The sequence below is a fragment of the Lissotriton helveticus genome, chromosome 7 (assembly GCF_964261635.1).
Source record: "Lissotriton helveticus chromosome 7, aLisHel1.1, whole genome shotgun sequence".
NCBI lineage: Eukaryota > Metazoa > Chordata > Amphibia > Caudata > Salamandridae > Lissotriton > Lissotriton helveticus.
In genome coordinates, this window is record NC_136068.1 from 746,513,434 (window position 1) to 746,534,626 (window position 21,193).

General features: G+C 47.0%; 1 protein-coding gene across 1 annotated transcript in view; it reads right to left on the minus strand.

The window, feature by feature from the left end:
• CCNI2 (cyclin I family member 2) overlaps positions 1-20,207 on the minus strand; it is a 37,838-nt gene extending 17,631 nt beyond the window's left edge. The window contains exons 1-2 of the mRNA XM_078653094.1: positions 19,670-20,207; positions 2,872-3,024 (exon numbers count right to left, since the gene is read on the minus strand). Of these exons, the coding sequence (XP_078509220.1) occupies positions 2,872-2,985 (114 nt within the window). The 5' untranslated portion in view covers positions 2,986-3,024; positions 19,670-20,207. The remainder of the gene's footprint in view (positions 1-2,871; positions 3,025-19,669) is intronic.
• Positions 20,208-21,193: the final 986 nt, after the last annotated feature.

Here is a 21,193-nt window from a genome sequence, read left to right on the forward strand (position 1 = left end):
CAATTATTTCAGACCTGTAAAGTGCTAATGGGAGGATTTTGTGCAAAAAAAGCTTTCAAGAGTGGCATATATGACAAATCCCAATACATACTGTTAAACTTCCCCAATGAACCCACCTGTAGGAAAGCGCCTGCTCTTAGTTCCTTCAGTTCTTGATTCCACTTTAAATTGCTATAAGTGCAACCATAAATATTTATATAAACATAACTTCTTCTACTTTCAGGTTATCAATGTACCATTTGAAGCTGAATACTTTCCCTCCCAAAGACTTCATTGCCAGATTAAGAGTTTGGTGGTGTGGGCCGCCATGCCGACGCACTGCTCCCACTCGCTGCAGGAGTAAGAGTTTCCGCGCACCACAATGGGAGAGCCCCTGCATGTATCCCCAGGCCCAGAGACAACAGGGGGCCCTGTAGGGTCTCCTTAGTTTCCTCACTGCCAGCATTTTCATGGCGTGAGCAGCGCCATGAGAGCGCTAGTGGTGGGGAAAATCTTAATATGCTTGGTGGTGATGCATTGGCACCACAAAGCATATGGCGGCCCCAGACTGCCGCTCCACCACCAGGGATCGCGGGTCCCTGGTGGTTGCAAAAGTCCGACCGCCAGACTCTTAATAAGGCGGTCAGACCACTGGTGCGCAGTAGCCACCACACCACCAGCGCTGTGGGTTTGACAGTCCACAGACTGCTAAACTCATAAGCAGGCTCCAAAACTTATCTAAATTAATCCTCAGGTGATTTGATGCACAGAATGCGGTCAATGTGTCTGGAGACACCACAAAGTATAGTCTAAAATGGCAGCCACATAAAGACCGAAAATGATCTGTACCAACATAGCATTGGGGTAAACCATTGTTTATTTATTTTTGTTTGTCTGCCCGACCAATCCATTTCCACCAGGGTCCAATCTGAGATGTGCAATGCTTGAATCAGAGACAAGCCCTCGGAATATTCCAAATGCACAGTTTGTCCCAGAGGCTTCCTCGGTCCACCATATCAAAGGCGGTACGGAAGTCCATGAAACAAAGTGGGCAATCATTGGGCTATAATTGTGTAGCAATAGAAAGATCAAACAGGAAAACAGTGGAATGGCCTACCTGGAAACCCCCTTGTTAAACAGGCAAGAGCTTTTATTCTAAAACCCAGTCTTCAAGCCTTTTGAGAAATATTTTGGAAAATATTCTTGCTAACCCATCCAAGAGACTTAGAACATGCTGTGATTCTACCATCTACTTTAAGTAGTGGCTTTATCATGCCCCTCACCCCAATCACGACTACAGAATAAATCATGCTTCAACCATCCATCCATCGATCGACCAGCAAGTCAATGGTTTTTTTTTTTTTTTTTTTAAACAATTGCTTGGATAATTGCCAGTGGCCCTACTTAACTTAAACCCAGCTATTGTACATTTAATCTGCTCCTTGGTGATTAGATCCAGATTATTTTGGATCAGCATTATAGACGTTTACCGTACCTTTTTGTCAAGGAGGATCAAAGTGTTTAAGAAAAGGAATCCACTTTTGAATATGGGAATTACTTGCCATCAATGTTAGTTTTGCATCCTTCATTTAGCGACTATTAGTATTACTCTACCCCTGTGGTGGCTACATCAAGCCAGTCTACATTGTTTGAGACATTCATTTCAAGATGCTGATAATTATGGTAGCAGTTTGAAATTATTGTAGATTTAATGACAACTTAAATTCTATACTGAGTTGTCACTTCAGCACATCTTAACTGATTAAGCCAATCAGTGATAACAATGGTTTAAGAAAGCATAAGAATGTTTGTACCCAAAACCAAATAAACTGTCGGGAACAGGCTCCTACAGGTAAAGGTTCAGTAGACCCTTGATTCCCAGGGTCCGACAGATCTAGAACCTCTTGAAAAGTTACCTTACTACAAACTGATGCCTACAAAAGCAGCCAACTATTATAATTTCAATGCTGTTATGGAGGTCTGGAACCTCAGAACTCCAAGCCAATTGTCGACACAGTAGGGACTAGGGGGTTAAGTAGATAATAGTGTAAAAGTAATGAGGACTGAGAGCAAACTTTCCTTATACTTCCACAGATAAATACAGTTCACCATTCGAGATCCTACAGTTGAGATCAACCTACAATTGCGGAGAAGTTAAAGATGGGAGGTTAAACCCTAGTGAAAATCCGAATGTCTGTATAGTCCTTGGGATAACTCAGAGGGGAGTAATGTATATCAGAGCCACAACCCACTATAACAGCCTAAAGATTCGTAATTTAAAGAGTTACCTTAGACTCCGAGGGAGAAGAAATACTTTTAGGATAGATGTGGTGCCTAGAACCGACCATCACAGAATAACCATTGAGAAAGCCACCACTCTGGTATCCCCACAATGTATGGAACAGACATCCTTATTATCGGACTAATTGAAGGCACTTCTAATTCGTTTGAAAAAAAATGTGGGAAATGTTTCAATCTAACCCAATCCTTGGGTCCAGTTCACACTGGTTGCTTAAAGCACGCGAGAAGGAAGTAGGAGAGCACAATCTTGTTCATCAACATGTATAGATTGCTAAAGAAAATGGAGAGGGTAAAAGATTAAATGGGAAATTACCTACATGAAGCAAGATAGTCTTAAAACAACAATCCTATCATATTACTGTGACTAGGTTTGTTTGGTACTTTCCAAATTTTGTTCAACCTCAACTGCACTGATACTTCTGGTTTTCAGTTTCGTTTAGACTTCAATGATTCATTTTTTTTTTTTAAGACGAACACTAAAGACATACACTCCTATGGATAGACTTGATTTGATATAGCCAGACTGCAAAATGTAGTTAGTGATTAAACTGATATGACTATTTACTGTCAAAGAAGAGAAACTGAAAATACCTTTAGCATGAAGTTCTGAAAAGCTGGCACCTTCCAAACTCTGTCTTCAGCAGCTAGGGCATTTTCCAACAAAAAGGACAACCGCTGGCTTTCAGACGTCCCTGTGAACTTCATGGCAGCTCCTGAATTGGCCAGCTTCCTACCCAAGTACAGCTATTTAAAGCAGAAGAACAAACATGTTTATGCACCATAAGAACTTCAGGACAAGTTTCACATTCAGGTTCAATTTGCATGAAAACAGTAACAGATCAAACCAAGAAGCTTTCTGCAGTTTGCAAAAAGTCAGAGTAGTGTATGGCATTTCTGTGCAAAATATGCGCTATGGGAAGCCAAATCAAGCAAGACTTGTCGTAAATTCCACCATTAGGTTGTTTTACTGTGAAATAATCTTCAAAAGAATCTAAGCAACTTGAGGCTGCAAGAATCACTACAATAGTCTAAAGTCACCATCATTTCTCTGCCCCACTGTTAAATGGACTAGCCAGGGTGATCCAGTCAAAGAATTTTCCATTACACGCCTAATCTTTCAATCATGAGGCACAGAGTGGTCATCCGTACCACTTTTATTCAACCAATTAAGTTTCGGAAGACACAATCACTAGAGGTTGTTCAAGTGATCGTTCATATTGCCTTGTACTGTTCTTTAATAAAGATGGGCACCATGCTCATCACACGCCATGTTTTTCTCTCCAGTGATTCTGTATGATCCCCAGCTAGCAATGATGCTTCATCGTACGGTTGAAAGATGGAAGCATCCTGCCATCACTAGGCTTTCAAACTTAGTTGTAAAACATCAGTTGAATTTTAAACCCAGATGTGTTAGCTCTATGTAACCTTAAAGGCACAAAAACAAATACTACCAAGATTGCAGGACATTTCAAGAACAACAAGACCAAACTATTTAATGAGCACATACTGAAGAAAGAAGTTTGTGGTAAGTATGCATTGTTTTATATTACTTGGGTCAAGTGAGATAATCCCTCAATAGATTTAGCAGTTAAACCTAAAAGGCAACCGCAACCCATAGACATACTTTAAAAGGATAGGGTAACAGTGTCACGAAGACAACAGCAAATAGATCACAAATCACATTTGGCAGGCAGGCATTTCACAATCCAAAATTCATCCAGCTGAAGCAAAAGGTAGGTGTTAGTGAATTACCTACCCAGAAGCGGTTTTATTCATTTAGCTTTGGAGTGTGTGTCTGAAATAAGTTTGTACCTTGTCGGAACCAATGGGCCAAAGCTCACGTAATGAACAAGTGTGAGAAAATCTAACCGGCAACAGGCAGACAAATTTAGTTCTGAGCAGACGCTCCATTCCAGACCACACTTTTGTAGCTTCAGAAGTGTAGAGAATCCATAACAAACCATATGGAACATGACAACATTCTGATCCACATTATTTCAACATCGCAAGGAGGCCCTGGTATATTTGGGTCTGATCAAGACTTCTCCAGGAACCAGGATGCTGAGGAACAAGTTCACATTGCATTACCTTCTGGATTGTATCAATTAGACTTATAGGTCTGTAGTTGGCAGGGTCCTCTGTCGCCTTTTTTTATATATATGGTCACAACCTCTGCCTCTTTCCAGGTTTCGGGGCCTGGATGTCCAGCCATGACTAAGTTCATTATACATGCAATGAGGTCGGACAATAATTTAGGGTCATGCAGAAGGTAATCTCCCGGCAGCCCATCCGGACCTGCCGCCTTGCCTGGTATTATATTAATAAAAGCATCCTGCACTTCCCGGGGGACAAAGGGTTCTAGCTGCGCTTGTTTCTCCATATTGTGATAATTATAAACCCCTGTGGATTGCTCTAGGTCTGTTGTCCCACAGTACAATTTGAAAAAATGGGCGTGCCACTGTTGTTCTGTTATATGATTTGGCATTGCCTCCACCCCTCTTCTTTCCAGCTTGTGAACCAAATTCCAAAACAGGGTTGAATCTTTTGCATTGGCGGCAGATTTAAGTTGCTGCCAATGATCCTCCTCCCAATCCCTCCAAGCTACTTTAATAGTCCTACTGTAATCCTTTCTAGCTATTCTTACTGCTAGAGGGTCCTTTCTTTTTATGGAAGCGGTTATCGCCTTCCTCTTTGCCCTACATTCAGCAGTATACCAAGGGGTGCCACTCGAAAGTTTAGTATTTCTCTGACCCTTGCTCCGCTCTATAATAAAAAAAGCTCCAATTTTATCTATTAACATCTTATTAGAATCCATTGGTTTAAAATCTTGGGAATTAGGCGGTGTTGGGCTACTAGATGTTAGCAGTCTAGTCTCTGCATGTACCAGCTCTTTAATGCTATTTAATTTCCCTTCCTCGCAGCTGACCCTACTCCATTTTAGTTTTCGATTACAATTTGTCGGGATATCTTCTTTAGCAATCATCATAGGGGCATTCATTGTCTTGGTCTAATTCCCCCAGGTAAATCTCATACAAAGTGAGTTATGGTCACTATCCCGAGATGGCCTGACCACCATATCTACTAAACTGTCCCATGATCGGATGTCCATTAATATATAATCTATGCGTGACTGACATCCTAATCTATTATATGTCATTGCCCCATCAGGATCTGAGACAGTCCTCCCATTGAGAGCCCGTAAGTTGTGTTCCAACATTAGAGCATTCATCTGTATTGCTCTAGCCGACCACTTATTAATAGGCTTTAAATTAACCGGGGGAATAGGCTGTCTCCAGTCATCTACACCGAGTCCCACAATCTCCTCATCATCTAAAGGTTCATAGGTGCAGTTAAAATCGCCTCCTACTATCACTTTGGACCTTAGGGGAATACATGTTAGGGTTTCATCAAGTAAGGTTATAGTCGGTGACGATTGCCCACCCTGGGGGCCTCTAGCATATACACAAAACAGTTCCAGTGTAATTCCCCCAGTCGGGCCCTTTAGGGATAGGTGTAATAAATCATTGGAGGGCAAGTTGCGGACAGTGATAGTACAATTCAATGCCACACTCATCCATATATGCAGGCCACCCGATGGTCGGCCTCTTCCTATCGTGGTTGCAGGAATAAAATAGGTAGCGTACCCATTTTTATGGAGTGGAGCCATACTCCACGTCTCTTGGAACATACAAATATTAAATGAATCAATAAAATCGTTCCATTCTGGGATAACCATTTTTTTCTGCAACCCGGCTATATTCCATGAGAGGAGGTTGATGATATTAGAAGCTCTCTTACATTAGCTAATACAGGCATCAATACTCCTTTATCTACTGTACTAGAACTGATTTGCCCAAGGCTATTTAAAAGCTCTCCCGAGCAGTCATACTCATGACTGCTAAAGGGTTCCCTTTCCCCCTCCGCGACACTTGCAATAAGCTCAACATCAGACATTTCATGTTTGCAAGATATATACAACTTCTCGTTGCCAAAGCGCTGGATTGAATGTGAGAGTGGAAGGGTCAGATGTGAAAGTAGTGAGGTTAATTAAAAACTTCCTGCCTATGTGGAAAACTAATATTTAATACTCCTTTTAGCTGGTATCATTAAAAACGGGGAGTAGAGGTAATGTGCTGTAATGGGCTACCAACTCCCTAGTCTACATGTTTCGAAGCCATCCCCTTGGCTTCTCATCAGGACCAATGAAACTGATCCCTACACCACTCTTAAAATAAAACAATGTGGTCTGCTATATCAATCTAGCAGGAAACACGCACACAAATAACATGCATTCAATACTGTATCCTGGTAGGTATGGTTGCTTAAATTAATCTGGAAGGATAGAAAAACATTAAATTACAGTATTACGACAATTATTGGACCACATCGTATTAGTGATGGTTGTAAGAGAAGTGATATATTTTTCTTCTTAGTGCACCGCAATTTCTATATTAAGTGGGTACCGTGCTGCCCATGGAGGGACATACAAAACAATACTAGACATCACAACATAAAACATGAAGCACACACTGTTATATATCAATATCAATCAATTCTGTATATTTATCTCCTGGAGGCCGGGAAATGCTGTCACGGACTTTTGTGCCAAGCTACCAGTGGGTGAGGGCAAGTAAGTTTGGGGTTTTGCTTGTGCCTTACCCTGATAAGGATTGTGGTTGCTGCCGGACTAGGAATCACAACCTAGTCAACCAACAACTCCACTTTCTTACAACAGCCCGGCCACTTGATGTAGGAAGCAGGCTCTTTATATAGTGGACAAAAAAGAGGAACACTGTATAAAGAGTACAGGCAACCCTTATTGGTGTACTCTGGCAAAAATGAGAATACTAAATGCCATCTTTAGTGGTAGCGGAGGCAAGAAGTTTAGGTTTATCAGAGGGTAGTGCCAAGCATTTGTTGTAAAATCGTAAATCAAATCATACGTTCTTATATAGCGCCCTTCACCGTAAGGTCTCAAGGCGCTTGCTTTGGGAACCCGTCCTGGCTTTTCCCTGCGAGATACCCCTACTGGGCATCCCCAAGGTGAAAGCAAGGCATCCCATCGCGGTGTGGACGTTGGAGATTAAGCAAGCTATTGCCCAGAGTTGCAGAGTGTGAACCCATGATTCGAGTAGGCGCAGAGGCGAGAATTATCGAGTCCGTGGACATTTTTGAGCTCAAGACCCTGCCGTATCGGGAATTGAACCCTGGTCCCGGGTCTGACCTCTGCATCCGGGTCTGCCTCCTCTAACCGGTGAGCCACACTTCTCAACTTGTACTTGCAGAGGCACTATATGAGCTACACACAGGAATACATCAGAGACCAATTTAGCAAAATAAGATTTATTTTATATAAATATTGATAAAGAACCCTTTTTATATATGAATTTTTACAGGTAAGTAAATAGCTCACTTAAATGTGTCTTTACGCAGCAATGCTTCCCGATGGGAGAAAGGGCATATGTTGCATACAGTCATTTGCGATTGGTTTCCAGTCGATTTGTCCGTACCTGGGTTGGGGAGCAGACTGTAAGGATTGGCTGGCCTCCGGCTGTCCTACGGCCTTGCGTTTAACGGTCATCAATGGTTGAGGGGGCAAAATCAGGACTGCTGGACCACTCTGGAAGTGGGTCTCTGTGACGGTAGTAGAGCCACACGTCTTAAACAGTAGTTTTAAGTTGCAGGACCATGATAAGCCTGCTTACTGACGATGGTGGTTTCTTGTTTGAAGCGTACAGGAACCGGCGATCTCTGTAAGCAGGCTTATCATGGTCCTGCAACTTAAAACTACACTTTAGACGGGGCGTGGCTACCGGCCGAGCAAAATGGCCACTTAGCCTTTGAGCTCCGAGGCGGATTTCGCCCTTTTCATTAATCCGTCCATTTATCCGTGCTTTGGAACTACCCCGAAGGCTGTCCCCCACGTCGGAACCTGTGCGGCATCTTCCGGTGAAATTCCGGTGAAAATCCGGCGCTGTCTCCTGCCGGACCTGGCGTCTCTGAGTGCGGCCTACAAGCAGCGTCAGACCGGGGACTGGCGTGGCGGACCCCGGTTTAGGCGGACGAGACCGCAGTCTGTAACCGGCTGCCGCGATCATCTGGGGGTGAGACGGCGCTGCCCTCGCCCCTTCCCTGCCGCATCTGGCAAACTGAACACTCCTCGCTTGGGTTGCCTCGGCTCCGTGAGTCCTTTTGTTGCTGTGTGTGGTGTCTGGTGCCCTACAACTTGGATGCCCGTTTGTCCCAATTAGAGGGCCCGCTCCTGCTGCGGACTGTGAGAAGGAACGCTACACATTACTAATTGACACAGCGGCAGTGTGCTTGTGGCCCTGTGCCCCCGCCATTGCAGGCCTGACGTTCGCCGCTTGTGAAGTGCCTTTACCGCCCACGTTCCTCTACACTGCACCATAGCCCTATGGAGTAACTCCCCACGCCCTGTGGTGATACTAGCGCTGGTGAGGCATAGTGAGGTGCCCAGTTTGGGGCGGATGGGACTCTGGGATTTCGGGGGATACATCCCGGTGTGAAGTTGGCATCACAGGCTGCTGAGTTACTCACATTACACCTCACCGGAGTATGCGTGGACCCTTCTCGCATCACAAGCTTTGAGGAACTAGCTGCTGTGCTCGCTCCTGGCCACCACGAACTCTGCTCCCCCCCCCCCCCTCTCCTGTCCGCTGCGAAACCTGCCCTACCACTGGGACAAAGTCTCCTCAACGCATCTGTTGGATTGCTAGGCGTGAGTTCTGTCTGGATTTCATATACAGTGTGCTTACTAAACCACATCACCATGGCGGGCAGAGGGCCGAAACACCACTCTACGCAGGCGAAACTGGACAAGTTTGCGTACAACAAGGGCTCCTCTCCGGTGCACCCTCAAGGTGAAACATCGGATAACGACGGGCCTAAAAAGGTGACTCTCGAGGACATTATGAAGGCGCTTGCGAATGTGCAGACCACGGTGGGCACTATTTCGACTGACGTCTCTTTACTGCGCGCTGACCTACACAAGATGGCGGACAGGGTAAAAGAAGTGGAGATAGTAACTAAATCTTTGGTTGCGGACACTTCTGAATTGCAGACTTCCTTCGCCCAGTTGGAAAAGGAGAACAAGTTACTGGCGGAGAAGCTTGACGAACAGGAAGGACGCGCAAGACGTAACAACGTCAGAATTATTGGTATTCCGGAGTCAGAGGGTACCCAGGCAATGGACCTGTATGTAGAAGACTTGATCAAAGCCAAGCTACAGCCCAAGGGACTCTCCCACTTCTTTTCGGTGGAGCGCGCCCACAGGGTGCCTGGTGGCAGACCTAAACAGGGTGCGGCCCCGCGACCGGTGCTCGTCAGACTGTTCAACTTCAGGGACAGATGCAATTTTACAGGCGGCGAGGGTCTGCCCTTCCATCCGTATATTGATTTCAACTGTATCCTTCTTCCCAGATTATACTGCAGCTGTATCTCGACGGCGACGAAGTTTTTTTGAAGTGAAAATATTACTCCGGGCACAGGAGATATCATACTCCATGCTCTTCCCCGCAAAATTAAGAGTGGTGGCGAATGATCAGACATGGTTCTTTGACACGCCTTAGGCGGTGAATGACTGGCTTGAGGGGTGGCGCACTGTGAATCGTTCAGATCGTAGACCCAGACTTCATCGTCCACGTGATGGAGAAGATGCCTCGGGTCTTTTAGTCGCGAACACTTGGAAACGAACCTTGACCCACTACGAGAAGAGGAATAAGTACTGTCATAGCAATATTGTCTCTTGTTGCCTATTTTTATCCCGTCGCCATATGCATTTTTTCAGTTCCTTGGTTCTGGACTGGGACAGGCATAAGGGGCTCTGAAGGGCTGGAGCCTTGGTGAGCTCTCCCCCCGACAAGCAAGTATTTTAGTTATGGGAGGGGAAAAGCGCTCTGCTGAGTTGGGTTGGCGGGCAGTTGGAGGTTCGTCTAGCAGGGAGGCAGGGAGGATGGGTGGGACCCAGGGTGGGGGTTAAGTGGGTTGTTTACGTTTGTTGTTTTTGCGGTTTGTACGACTGATGGGGTGTCACACTGTTTTAGTGCAGGAGCAACGCAGGTCAAGTCTATTTTTAGTTGCACGATGAAACACTACACCATAGATGGCTACGCATATCACAGATGAACCTGAGGCTTCCCGAGCGCACTTGCCCCGTCAGTCCGATTTCACCGTGATGACGTGGAACGTCCGGGGATTGGGAGACAAAGTGAAACGGGGCCTAGTATTGCAATACTTGAAACGATGTTGTCCTGCCGTAGTCTTTTTGCAAGAAACACACCTAGTAGGCTCGACCACTAAGGCTATGAATAGGTGGGGATACACTATGATGGCGCACGCGGAATTCTCCTCTGGCTCCAGAGGCACAGGGATACTTGTCAGGAAAAACTTCCCTTTTGTGCTGCAACTGACACGTATAGATGATCAGGGCCGCTTCGCGGAATTACATGCCAATGGGACAGTCACTTGTTTAATTTTGTTTCTGTATATATCCCACCTGCCTTACACGCCACTGCACATTCTGCACTCTCAACATTTCTACTTACTTTACCGGCCGCGACGTTGGTGATAGGGGGTGATTTTAAGGATATAATCGCAGAGGAGATAGACAGACACCCACCCAAACCAATGGGACACAGAGGGAGGCGACTGACTGGGTTTTTGGACGCCATGGGGCTCACAGATTGCTGGAGGTATAAGCACCCCGGCAACAGGCAATACACTTTTTACTCTGCTGTCCATAGTTGTCTCACCCGGATTGATTACATTCTAATGACTGCGGATGGCCTACAGGGCATAGAAGAGATAGAAATCCGCCCCAGGGGTATTTCTGATCACTCCCCACTGCTATTAAAATATACACACCACCAAGCGCACAGGCGGCGCATGTTTCCTGTTCATGCCGGTTACTTACAGGTTGCCCCCCTTATGGCGAACCTTGCCAGAACCACCAAGCACTTTTTTCAAGAAAATACAGGCTCTGTGACCTCCCTAGCACTCTTTGGGAGGCCTATAAGGTAGTCCTGCGTGAGCAAGCGATTGCCTCAATTACAGGCCACAAACGAGCACAGTGGACGGAGTTGGACGGCCTTGAGGCTGACCTAGCCGCCGCTATATCGGAGCAGGAGATGCACCCCTCCCCTGGGGCCGCCCATGAGGTTCGCCTTAAACAAACTGAATATGTAACTTACCAGAGGGAAATGGCGAAAAGCACTCTCCAATCGACTCGACAGAGTTTACGAGATGGGGGACAAGGCAGGGAAGATGTTAGCTTGGCAAAAAAGAAAGAGCGAGCAGGGTCATTGCACAGTTATCGTCCCCCACAGGTACTACGGCCTCGAATCCTGCAGCTATAGTTGACCTCCTGGCTGATCACTGAGAAAATGTATGCTCCACAAGTGAGATACGATAGAGGAAGCATACGAGTACATTAAGGACCTGACGATTCCTCGCCTTTCCCCAGACGCGGTGCTCCTGCTAGAGGCGGACATCACCGCTGATGAGATCCAAGAGGCGACCTATTTGCTCGCATCTGGCAAGGCATTGGGTCCTAATGGACTTCCGATATAACTGTATAAGAAAACGGCACAAGCAACAGCCCCCTTCCTTCTGAAAATGTTTCATGATCGTCTTGAAGCTGGGGAACTGCCTAGAGATCAACGCCTTGCCACGATTGTTGCAATCCATAAACCGGGCAGACCTGCAGAGAATTGCACCTCATATCGCCCGATTTCTCTATTTAATGCAGAACCGAAGATACTTGCTAAATTGCTGGCGTTGCGCTTGTCCCCCCACCTTGCCACCTTGGTGCATCCAGATCAATCTGGCTTTACGCCACATCGTAGTACAGCACTCAACCTTCGCCGCCTACACGCGGTCATGGCCCGCCGAGAGTATATACAGGAGCATGCGGTCCTCCTCTCCCTAGACGCCACTATGGCGTTCGATACAGTAGAATGGCCAATTTGTTCGCAGTGCTTTAACGTATAGGCTTCGGCCCTAAATTCTGCGCCTGGGTCCAATTGCTCTATACCAGGCCCCTGGCTCACGTGGCTGCCAATGGATACATCTCACGAGATTGTCCGCGGAACGAGGCAGGGATGTCCTTTGTCCCCCTTATTATTTGCACTGATTTTAGAGCCCTTAGCGATCTGGATTAGGTGGGAACCCTCTATTAAGGGACTCCGGTGGTCTACCGTATGGGAGGACCGCCTATCTCTCTATGCGGATGACATACTCCTGTACCTCACTTCCCCCAAAAAATCCATTCTAGAACTGCTAAACGTATGCGAAAAATTTGGAAGGGTGTCGGATTACAGGATTAATTGGTCCAAGTCTGTCCTCTTTGTTCTTGCTGGCCTCCCGCCTGTGCTCCCCGCGAGCTGTCTCTTGCGCCCTGTTACGACGGCATTCAAATACTTGGGTGTATATGTCACGTCCAGCCCGGACGACTTCTACACTTTGAATCTGCAGCCGCCATTGGACCGTTTCAAACGGGATGTGAAAGTTTGGCGGACTCTCCCCCTCACGCTCCTGGGTAAAGCGGCCCTATATAAAATGATGTCTCTCCCACGCTTCCTGTACCTCCTAGAAAATACGCCCTTTGTGGTCCAGGCAACTTATTTCAAACCAATAACGCCGGCAGTCTCCTGCCTATTATGGGATGGAAAGCCAGCGCGTATCGCTCAAGGCAAGTTGATGAAAGACTGGTATGACGGAGGCATAGCACTCCCAAATATTGAATTGTACTACTGGGCGGCCCACCTTAAACAAATTAATTACTGGTTGCATGCCCCACAGACTGAACCAACATACCTGGCAGATAGACAGTGCCTGGGGGTTAGAGGACTGATGAGTAATCTCTACAGTCGCCGCGCTCCGTCAGACTTGATAGGCCCTACGCATCACTCGGTACATCTGTGGTATAAAGCTCACAGGCGCCTTCAATGCTCTGGTACTATTACCCAAATGACACCGCTTTGGGACTAGTGCAGATTAGGATCTCTCCGCAACAGTAAAGAGTTCCAGCATTGGGACAACATAGGTATTTCGGTGGTAGGAGACCTTTGGAAGAAGGGCAAGGTGGTGGATTTCTCTTTCCTGCAACCGCAATACGACATGGCGTGGAAAGAGCGGTTAAGATACATCCAAATTCGACATGCGTTGCAGACAGCCATCCCACTGGGTACCACATTACAGGAATCCACCCCTCTTGAAGATAGGCTGTTGACAGAACACATGCCGGAAAAGGCTACATCCCTTACATACCGCAAGCTGGTTAACAATATTCCGGATATGATGTCCAAACTGAGATTGAACTGGTCTCGAGATGTAGGCACATTCGATGACTGAGTGGCAAGAGGCCCTCTCCTCCCCCCGAGAGACGGCTATTCCCTACAGGCTCAAGTTAATCCAGCTTAAAATATTACACCGCACATACTACACCAGAACGATTTTACACAAGATAGGGAAGGCGTCACATGTGTATTGCTTGGGTGGGTGCGGGGAGGAGGGGACATTCTATCATACTTTATGGGATTGTGGTAGGATAGCAGTGTACTGGGCAGCCGTGATGCGCACCATTTCTCAGACTGTCTATTTCCCTTTTGCTGAATGTATGGGAAGCCAATGACTTAACACATCGCCAACAGGATTGGGCTATGTTAGGTATGATGGTGGCGAAACGTAATATAGCCAGGCTGTGGGGCTCAGACATGCTACCCACACTCAGGAACTGGTGCAGAGACATGGATGATGCAATGGTGGCGGAGAAGGCGGTGTTTATCCACCGTGGGTGTCCTGGGAAATGGGGAGAAATATGGGGTGCTTGGAATAGGTTCAAGGGTGACATTTGCAAGCCCCCTAGACTGAATGAAGACGAAATTGCCTCGGACTGATCATTGCCATTATGATCCTCTGTGATAATGCATTGTCTGTGTCTAATCCAATATGTTTCTTGCAGCTTTGTAACTTGGACCTTAGTTACGCTTGACTGTGTCTGTACTATATATCTTAAATTGTGATGCAAATGTATGCTTCTTCACCCTACCTGCTTATTTAATAAAAACAAGTTTTAAAAAAAAAACTACAGTTTAATTGAGACGGTGTGACTACTTCCAAATCACGGAGGGACGTCTGCTCCCTTGGACACCCACCTTGGTTTGATAATGGACTGGGGTTTTTTTTCTTAGAGAACATGGTTTACCCAATGCATACGCAGTGGGTAGTGAACTCGTCAGTGAATTTCGGGTTGCTCAATACGGATCGGATACATATCGGCTTGAAAAGGTCTGGGTGGATAAGACATGTGTCTGCTGCATTCTGTTGAAACATAACATACAGAACCTGTCTATGAATTAAAAAGGAAGAACTTCTCTATGACTAAACTGGACATTCTTACCAAGGACTGAAAAACAACAGTTTTTGAGTGGGATGCTGTGTCATTGCTTGTGGGGTAGTCCAAACTGTTTTGCAGAACGGAGAAGTGCATACAAGGTGGTCGGGTGTTATCACCACACGACCACCACCATAGAAAAAAAAAAAACCTATAGGTTGTCCAGTTTATGAAATTGGTTATAGATACCACTGTCCAACAAAATTGACGGATGTGCAAGCATAGCTACCTCTATCCTGTTTTAGTCATGGAAAGTGTGCATAGCCTAATTCCGCCAAAACTAAGATAGTGGAATTCTAAAAGTCGCGTTCACATCAGGTAGCCCACCTTAGGGGTGGAACTAGCCCAAGAGACGAACACACCACCAGACTAGTTCATTTTCCCACTTGTCATTGTGCCAAATGGGCCTGGGTCGGGGTAGGATTATCCCTCTCTGGGGGGGGGAAGCCTTGGGACACATACTAAAGGCAGCGGAGGCCTTTAAAGTCTCATGCCTTGATATGTTGAGCACTACTAGTTGTCAGTGGGTTTTCAGGGGGCACCTCTAAAGGTACTCTCTGGGTGCATGTATTCGTAAATCCATTACCGGTCAGTGCGGGTTTATTATTACAAGATGTTTGATACACAACATCTCTAGTTTCAGTGAAGCCAACGAATATCTGGGGAACTCCCAAATACCAGTGCCCTGCATATGTACTCAAAACGGCTTCCCCTGTTCACGTAGAATATCTAAGAATCAACTTAAACATCATAGGGGCGTATCTGCTCATGCCGATATGTACACACATCCTCCATGCCTTAGGTACCAGGAGTACTATTTACTAGGGACTTACAGGGGTGCTAAAGACATTACCAATTGGGGGAACAATTGTATAGTTTTAGAAAAAGATCTGGCTCTGGGTAACTGGATAACAGGAACCCAGTGCTGTTGCCAAAATTGCATTAGATACCAAATAAATAGTGGGGGTGACAATGTCAAAAAGGGGCACTTTCCCACAGTTGAGGCCAGCTTTGTACCTGGGGACTGCCCTGCTGCTTGATCCCCGTATTATCATAGTGACCGAGGATCAGATAACTGATTTCCTTTTCTGAGCTACAGGGACAGATGAAGTTTCAGAGGTCTTTCTGAAACTGCCCAGCTGCTCTGGACCTTGCAGAGCCCTACTGGAGTGAGGTCTTGATCCCCAAGAAGTGCCTCCACATATCCTGGAACTTCGGCTGGTATCAGTCGAGAGCCTACTGTAAAGAAAGGAAGAAACACCAAAGCTTTGGGTTCTTCGTAGCCTTGAATGGGACTGTTTGTGCAGAAACTGCTGCAGTCAAATGAAAGCTCTGGTGACCCTGAATTTTTGCACTACAGCAGCGTGAGTCCTGTACTTCGCGTTACAGCAGCGACAGCCAATGCAAAGCTCGAAAAACAACCGCACAATGAGCTACAATCCACCACCACCAGCAACAGGATGCACGCAGAAGCTGGAACAAGATCACAGCCGACCAGCTTGCGACTTCCCTGAGCAAGAACCCACCCACAAGCGCAACTAACCCAAGCCAGGCGGCCACCAACCTCGCGAATGGGATTAAACAACTGCGCAGATGACCTCGCCCCTCTCAAGACCCCGCCTAACAGACCCGGTAGCAAGAAAGCCCCATGGTTCACCGACGAACTCAAAAGCTCCAAGAAGAACTGCCGGGCCCTCGAGAGAACATGGCGCAGAGACCCAACACCGGACAACATGACTGCCCTCAAGCTCGCCACCCGAAAACACCACCAACTCATCCACGCCACCAAGAAAACCGCATTCAAAGAACGACTGGACAACAACGCACACAACAGCAAGGAACTCTTCAACATTGTTAAAGAGCTCTCCAACCACAACGCCGGAAACAACGACATCACCCCTTCGCAAAACCTCTGCAACTCCCTCGCCTCCTACTTCCACAACAAGATCGCGGACATACACAACAGCTTCAGCACTCAACCGACGCACGCCACGACTGAACCACCGCCCCCCACCACCACCCTCCGCGCCTGGACCCCGATCAGCACCGAAGACACCATCCGCACGATGAACTCCATCCACTCCGGATCTCCTACCGACCCCTGCCCTCACCACATCTTCAACAAGGCCGACGCTGTCATCGCACCCCACCTGCGGGACATCATCAACACCTCCTTCGACACCGCCACCTTCCCGGAGAGCTGGAAGCACGCCGAACTCAGCGCTCTACTAAAGAAACCATCAGCTGACCCCACCGACCTCAAGAACTACCGCCCCATCTCGCTGCTCCCGTTCCCTGCTAAAGTCGTCGAGAAGACCGTCAACAAGCAGCTGGCCGCCTTCCTCGAGACGAACGGATCCCTCGACCTCTCGCAGTCCAGCTTCCGGGCCAACCACAGCACCGAGACCGCCCTGATCGCAGCCACCGATGACATCCGAGCACTGCTAGACAACGGAGAAACAGCAGCCCTCATCCTCCTAGACCTCTCCGCGGCCTTCGACACTGTCTGCCACCGTACACTAGTGCAGCGACTCAGCAACGTCGGAATCCAGGAGAAGGCACTGGAGTGGATCATCTCCTTCCTCGCCGGAAGGACACAGAGTCCGCCTCCCCCATTCAGATCTGAAGCCACTGAAGTCATCTGCGGCGTTCCTCAAGGCTCCTCGCTCAGTCCAACCCTCTTCAACGTCTACATGAGCCCCCTCGCAGACATCGCACGCCAGCACAACCTCAACATCATCTCCTACGCCGACGACACCCGGCTGATTCTCTCCCTCACCAACGACCCTGCCACCGCCAGAGCCAACCTTCACGAAGGGATGAAAGAGGTATCCGAATGGATTAAGAACAGCCGCCTGAAACTGAACTCGGACAAGACGGAAGTCCTCATCCTGGGATCCTCACCCTCCGCCTGGGACGACTCCTGGTGGCCCCCCGCCCTAGGCAGCGCACCCAAACCAACGGACCACGCACGCAACCTAGGCTTCATCCTGGACTCCTCCCTCTCCATGACCAGACAAGTCAACGCCGTCTCCTCGTCGTGCTTCAACATCCTGCGCATGCTACGTAAGATCTTCCGGTGGATCCCCACCGAGATCAGGAAGACGGTCACCCAGGCCCTCGTCACCAGACGTCTGGACTACGGCAACTCCCTCTACGCCGGAACCACCGCCAAGCTCCAGAAGAAACTCCAGCGGATCCAGAACGCCTCAGCACGTCTCATCCTGGACATCCCCCGTCGCAGCCACATCTCCTGACACCTGAGAGACCTGCACTGGCTCCCGGTCAACAAGAGAATCACCTTCCGACTCCTCACCCACGCACACAAAGCCCTACACAACCAAGGCCCAGGATACCTCAACAGCCGCCTCAACTTCTACGCTCCCAAACGCCAGCTTCGATCGACCGACCACGCCCTCGCCGCCGCCCCCCGCATCCGAAGAGCCACCACAGGGGGACGGTCCTTCTCCTACCTCGCCGCCAAGACATGGAACTCCCTCCCGACCCACCTCCGCCTGACCCAGGACCACCTCGCCTTCAGGAAGCAAATCAAGACCTGGCTGTTCGAGCAGTAGCGGACCCCCCCTCCCCCAGCGCCTTGAGACCCTCTGGGTGAGTAGTGCGCTATATAAATGCTTTGATTGATTGACAATGATGACTGCACACAGGACTCTCCCAGCAGCCTCCTCCACTGCAAACTGGACTTTGATAAAGTAACTTTTTAGCAGCAAAATACCAAAAAAAAGTGAAACACTTAGTATCCAGTGATGAGGTTATACATAAGAAAAGGCAAACTCACTTCAGAAATTAATTTTGACTAGCGCTTACTACTATGAGGAGGCCTTTAAGAATAAGAAACAATCAGAAATATCCATGAAAAAGAAAAAACAGCAGTAAGAGAAGAGTTGGGCATACTAAATATTACTTTAAAAAAAAGCGACAAAAACAAAAGATTGTTATTGAATTGAGCAACTGGTGAGCATTAGATAGACTAAATGTGTAATTATATAGAAATAGAAATCTCTGCCTCTACGCATCTCTTCTGGTAGGCCTTTTTATGGCGGACTGCTAATTTGCATTCAGCTATAGACTAACAACGTACTTTTGCTGGGAAAACGATGTCGATGTTTCCTTTAGTGAGTTTTTATTTTAAACCTCAAACTCCTCTTTTGGATAAAAAAAATGGTAAACAAGGCAAAAGTGGGATGTACCTTTGAGAGATTTCAATGGGTAAATAAACTCAAATAGCTCAAAAGTACAAAGAGCGTACAAAAGACCTGTGGACTGTTGCGACCTTCCCTCCTTCAATTCAAGGTTTGAAAAACTCTTCTTGGAGGCTCTTGTTTCAATGACTTAAGTGCTCATTTACGCTAGTACTGGTCACAAACGAAAGAGTAACCTTCCACGGTAATGCCACAGATATGGGTTTTGAAAAACTGAAACGGGCAAGATCATTAAATTCATATACTAAATGAAGGTGGTGGGATACGCAGCTCTTTAAAGATTTAAAAGTATTTATAACAGTTTTCCTCCATCTTTCGATTTGTAAAACACACCTACGTTCCCCACTGATAAAACAGTTCAGGGGGTAGATTTCATACGGCACAAGGAGCGCAGGTTAGAAGTGTACAACTGACATGTACGTTCAAAACGATTAATACTCGTCAATAGAAATGCACGTAAGATCTGCGCTATACAAGTTAACTTCTATTCTCACTGCATTGGCATAAATGACCATAAACCTGCAAAATTAGACTCTTCAAATTTCTTGGTGAACGGTTGCGGGCTGGCTGCAAGCATTCCACCGTGCTCTAAGTAAGATCACAGTTTTGACAACGAGAGAAAATCCTTTGTCAACACAGTATCGCATTTCATAGCGCCTACTACGCTTGGCGAGAAGCTGAAGCGCTTTAGATTACATTAATTAGCAATGGAGACCACCTTGGTAACAGAAAAATTAAAGACCTGAGCGCTTACCTTTTTAGCAGACTAGTCCTGGTCATTAATCTGGACCTGTCATTCCTCCATCGCTTGCACCTTCAGAGGGGGTGGAGGGTAGGACGGCAGTGCAAGAGGGAGCTCCCCAAGAGGAGGTCTGGACGGGCAGTAGAGGAGGGCGCTGAAGGGGGCAGTGCAGGAGGTGAGTGATCTGGACAATGGTGCAGAGAGCCTGACAGGGCTGGTGGGACCTGGCAGGAAAGGGAACGGGGGCAGATTGGGAGGGCAAAAGTGCAGGAGGGGGGCGGCAAAGGGGGTGATGGTGCGGAACCTCGCAAAGGGCAGCTGCAACCCCTTGACGTTTCCTTTCTAAGCAGAAGCAAGGACCCTGACTCCAGGGTCATATTCAAGGGATATTATCGGTCAGCGCGGAGATAAGGGCAGTCGGACGTTTTCGGGGTCTCTCTCCGCAGCAATCTGAATCGTCTCCTTTGTTTACGGCTTCTGGTGGGAGGGTTGGTCCCTGCAGGCTGTTTGAACACACAAACCCCGCCCACGCACGGGTCATGTGATCTCCGTGGAAAACTGGACGGAAGGGAAGCACGCCCAAATGATGAAGAATTTTCTCGTCAGGGACATACGCGGACTGGGCGGAGAAAGCTCTGTCCAGCGTCTTTCACCGAGACGGCCATCTTGAAGTGACGAAATTCATCGTGCTCTCGCATACAGATATGAAGAACTCCACGTTGATTGATATTTAATCTTAATTAAACAAACACTTTTGACAATATCTCATGTCGTTCATAATTTTGTAAACTGTGTGTTGTACGGCTTCAATCACGTTCAGAATTAAAATTATCTCGACTTTTTTCACGATTCACATACCTACCTTTACTATCAAAATGTATTCCATTTTTTAATGGTATTTTCTAGGTCCCCTTAAAAAGCATAAATGGGAACCACGGCCTTTTAAGATGGTCGCTTTATTTCAGCGGTCTCTAACAGCCTTGGGGTCTAGTTACCACATAACATTCTTTTGTTCCGCCCACTCGACGTTTAAAATCAAGGCAAAACCCGCCCTTCAGAGGCGGGCTTTCGTTTACATTCCTGCTTTAATGGGTCTATAAGCGCCCGGTGGCCATTTCAGAAAAATATTTGGTCAAGTCACAGCTAAAACCAATTGAAAAGGCAAACAAAAGCGATTTCAGTAAAAACAAATCAGAAATTCCCGTGATTGGATAACCTTTAGTGTGGCAGGTAACAGAAAGTATTGTTTAATATTTTGAATGGCCGGTTGAACATATTATGCTTTTTCAAAAGAATAGGCCATAAGCTTACAAGTATAACAACCCTCTCGTAAAATACAGTTGCAAAATAATTGTATTGATGAAACGGCGAACGAAGTGCAGTCACGCCCATCTAAAGCTCCCACCTCCCTGCTCTTTTTGGGCAAAATGCACGTACTACACGAAAACACTTGAATATTTTTTCTATAGCGAACCAATTATATCGCACAGTGTCACGTGACACGCTATGTTTTTCAGCACTGGGAGATCACGTGAT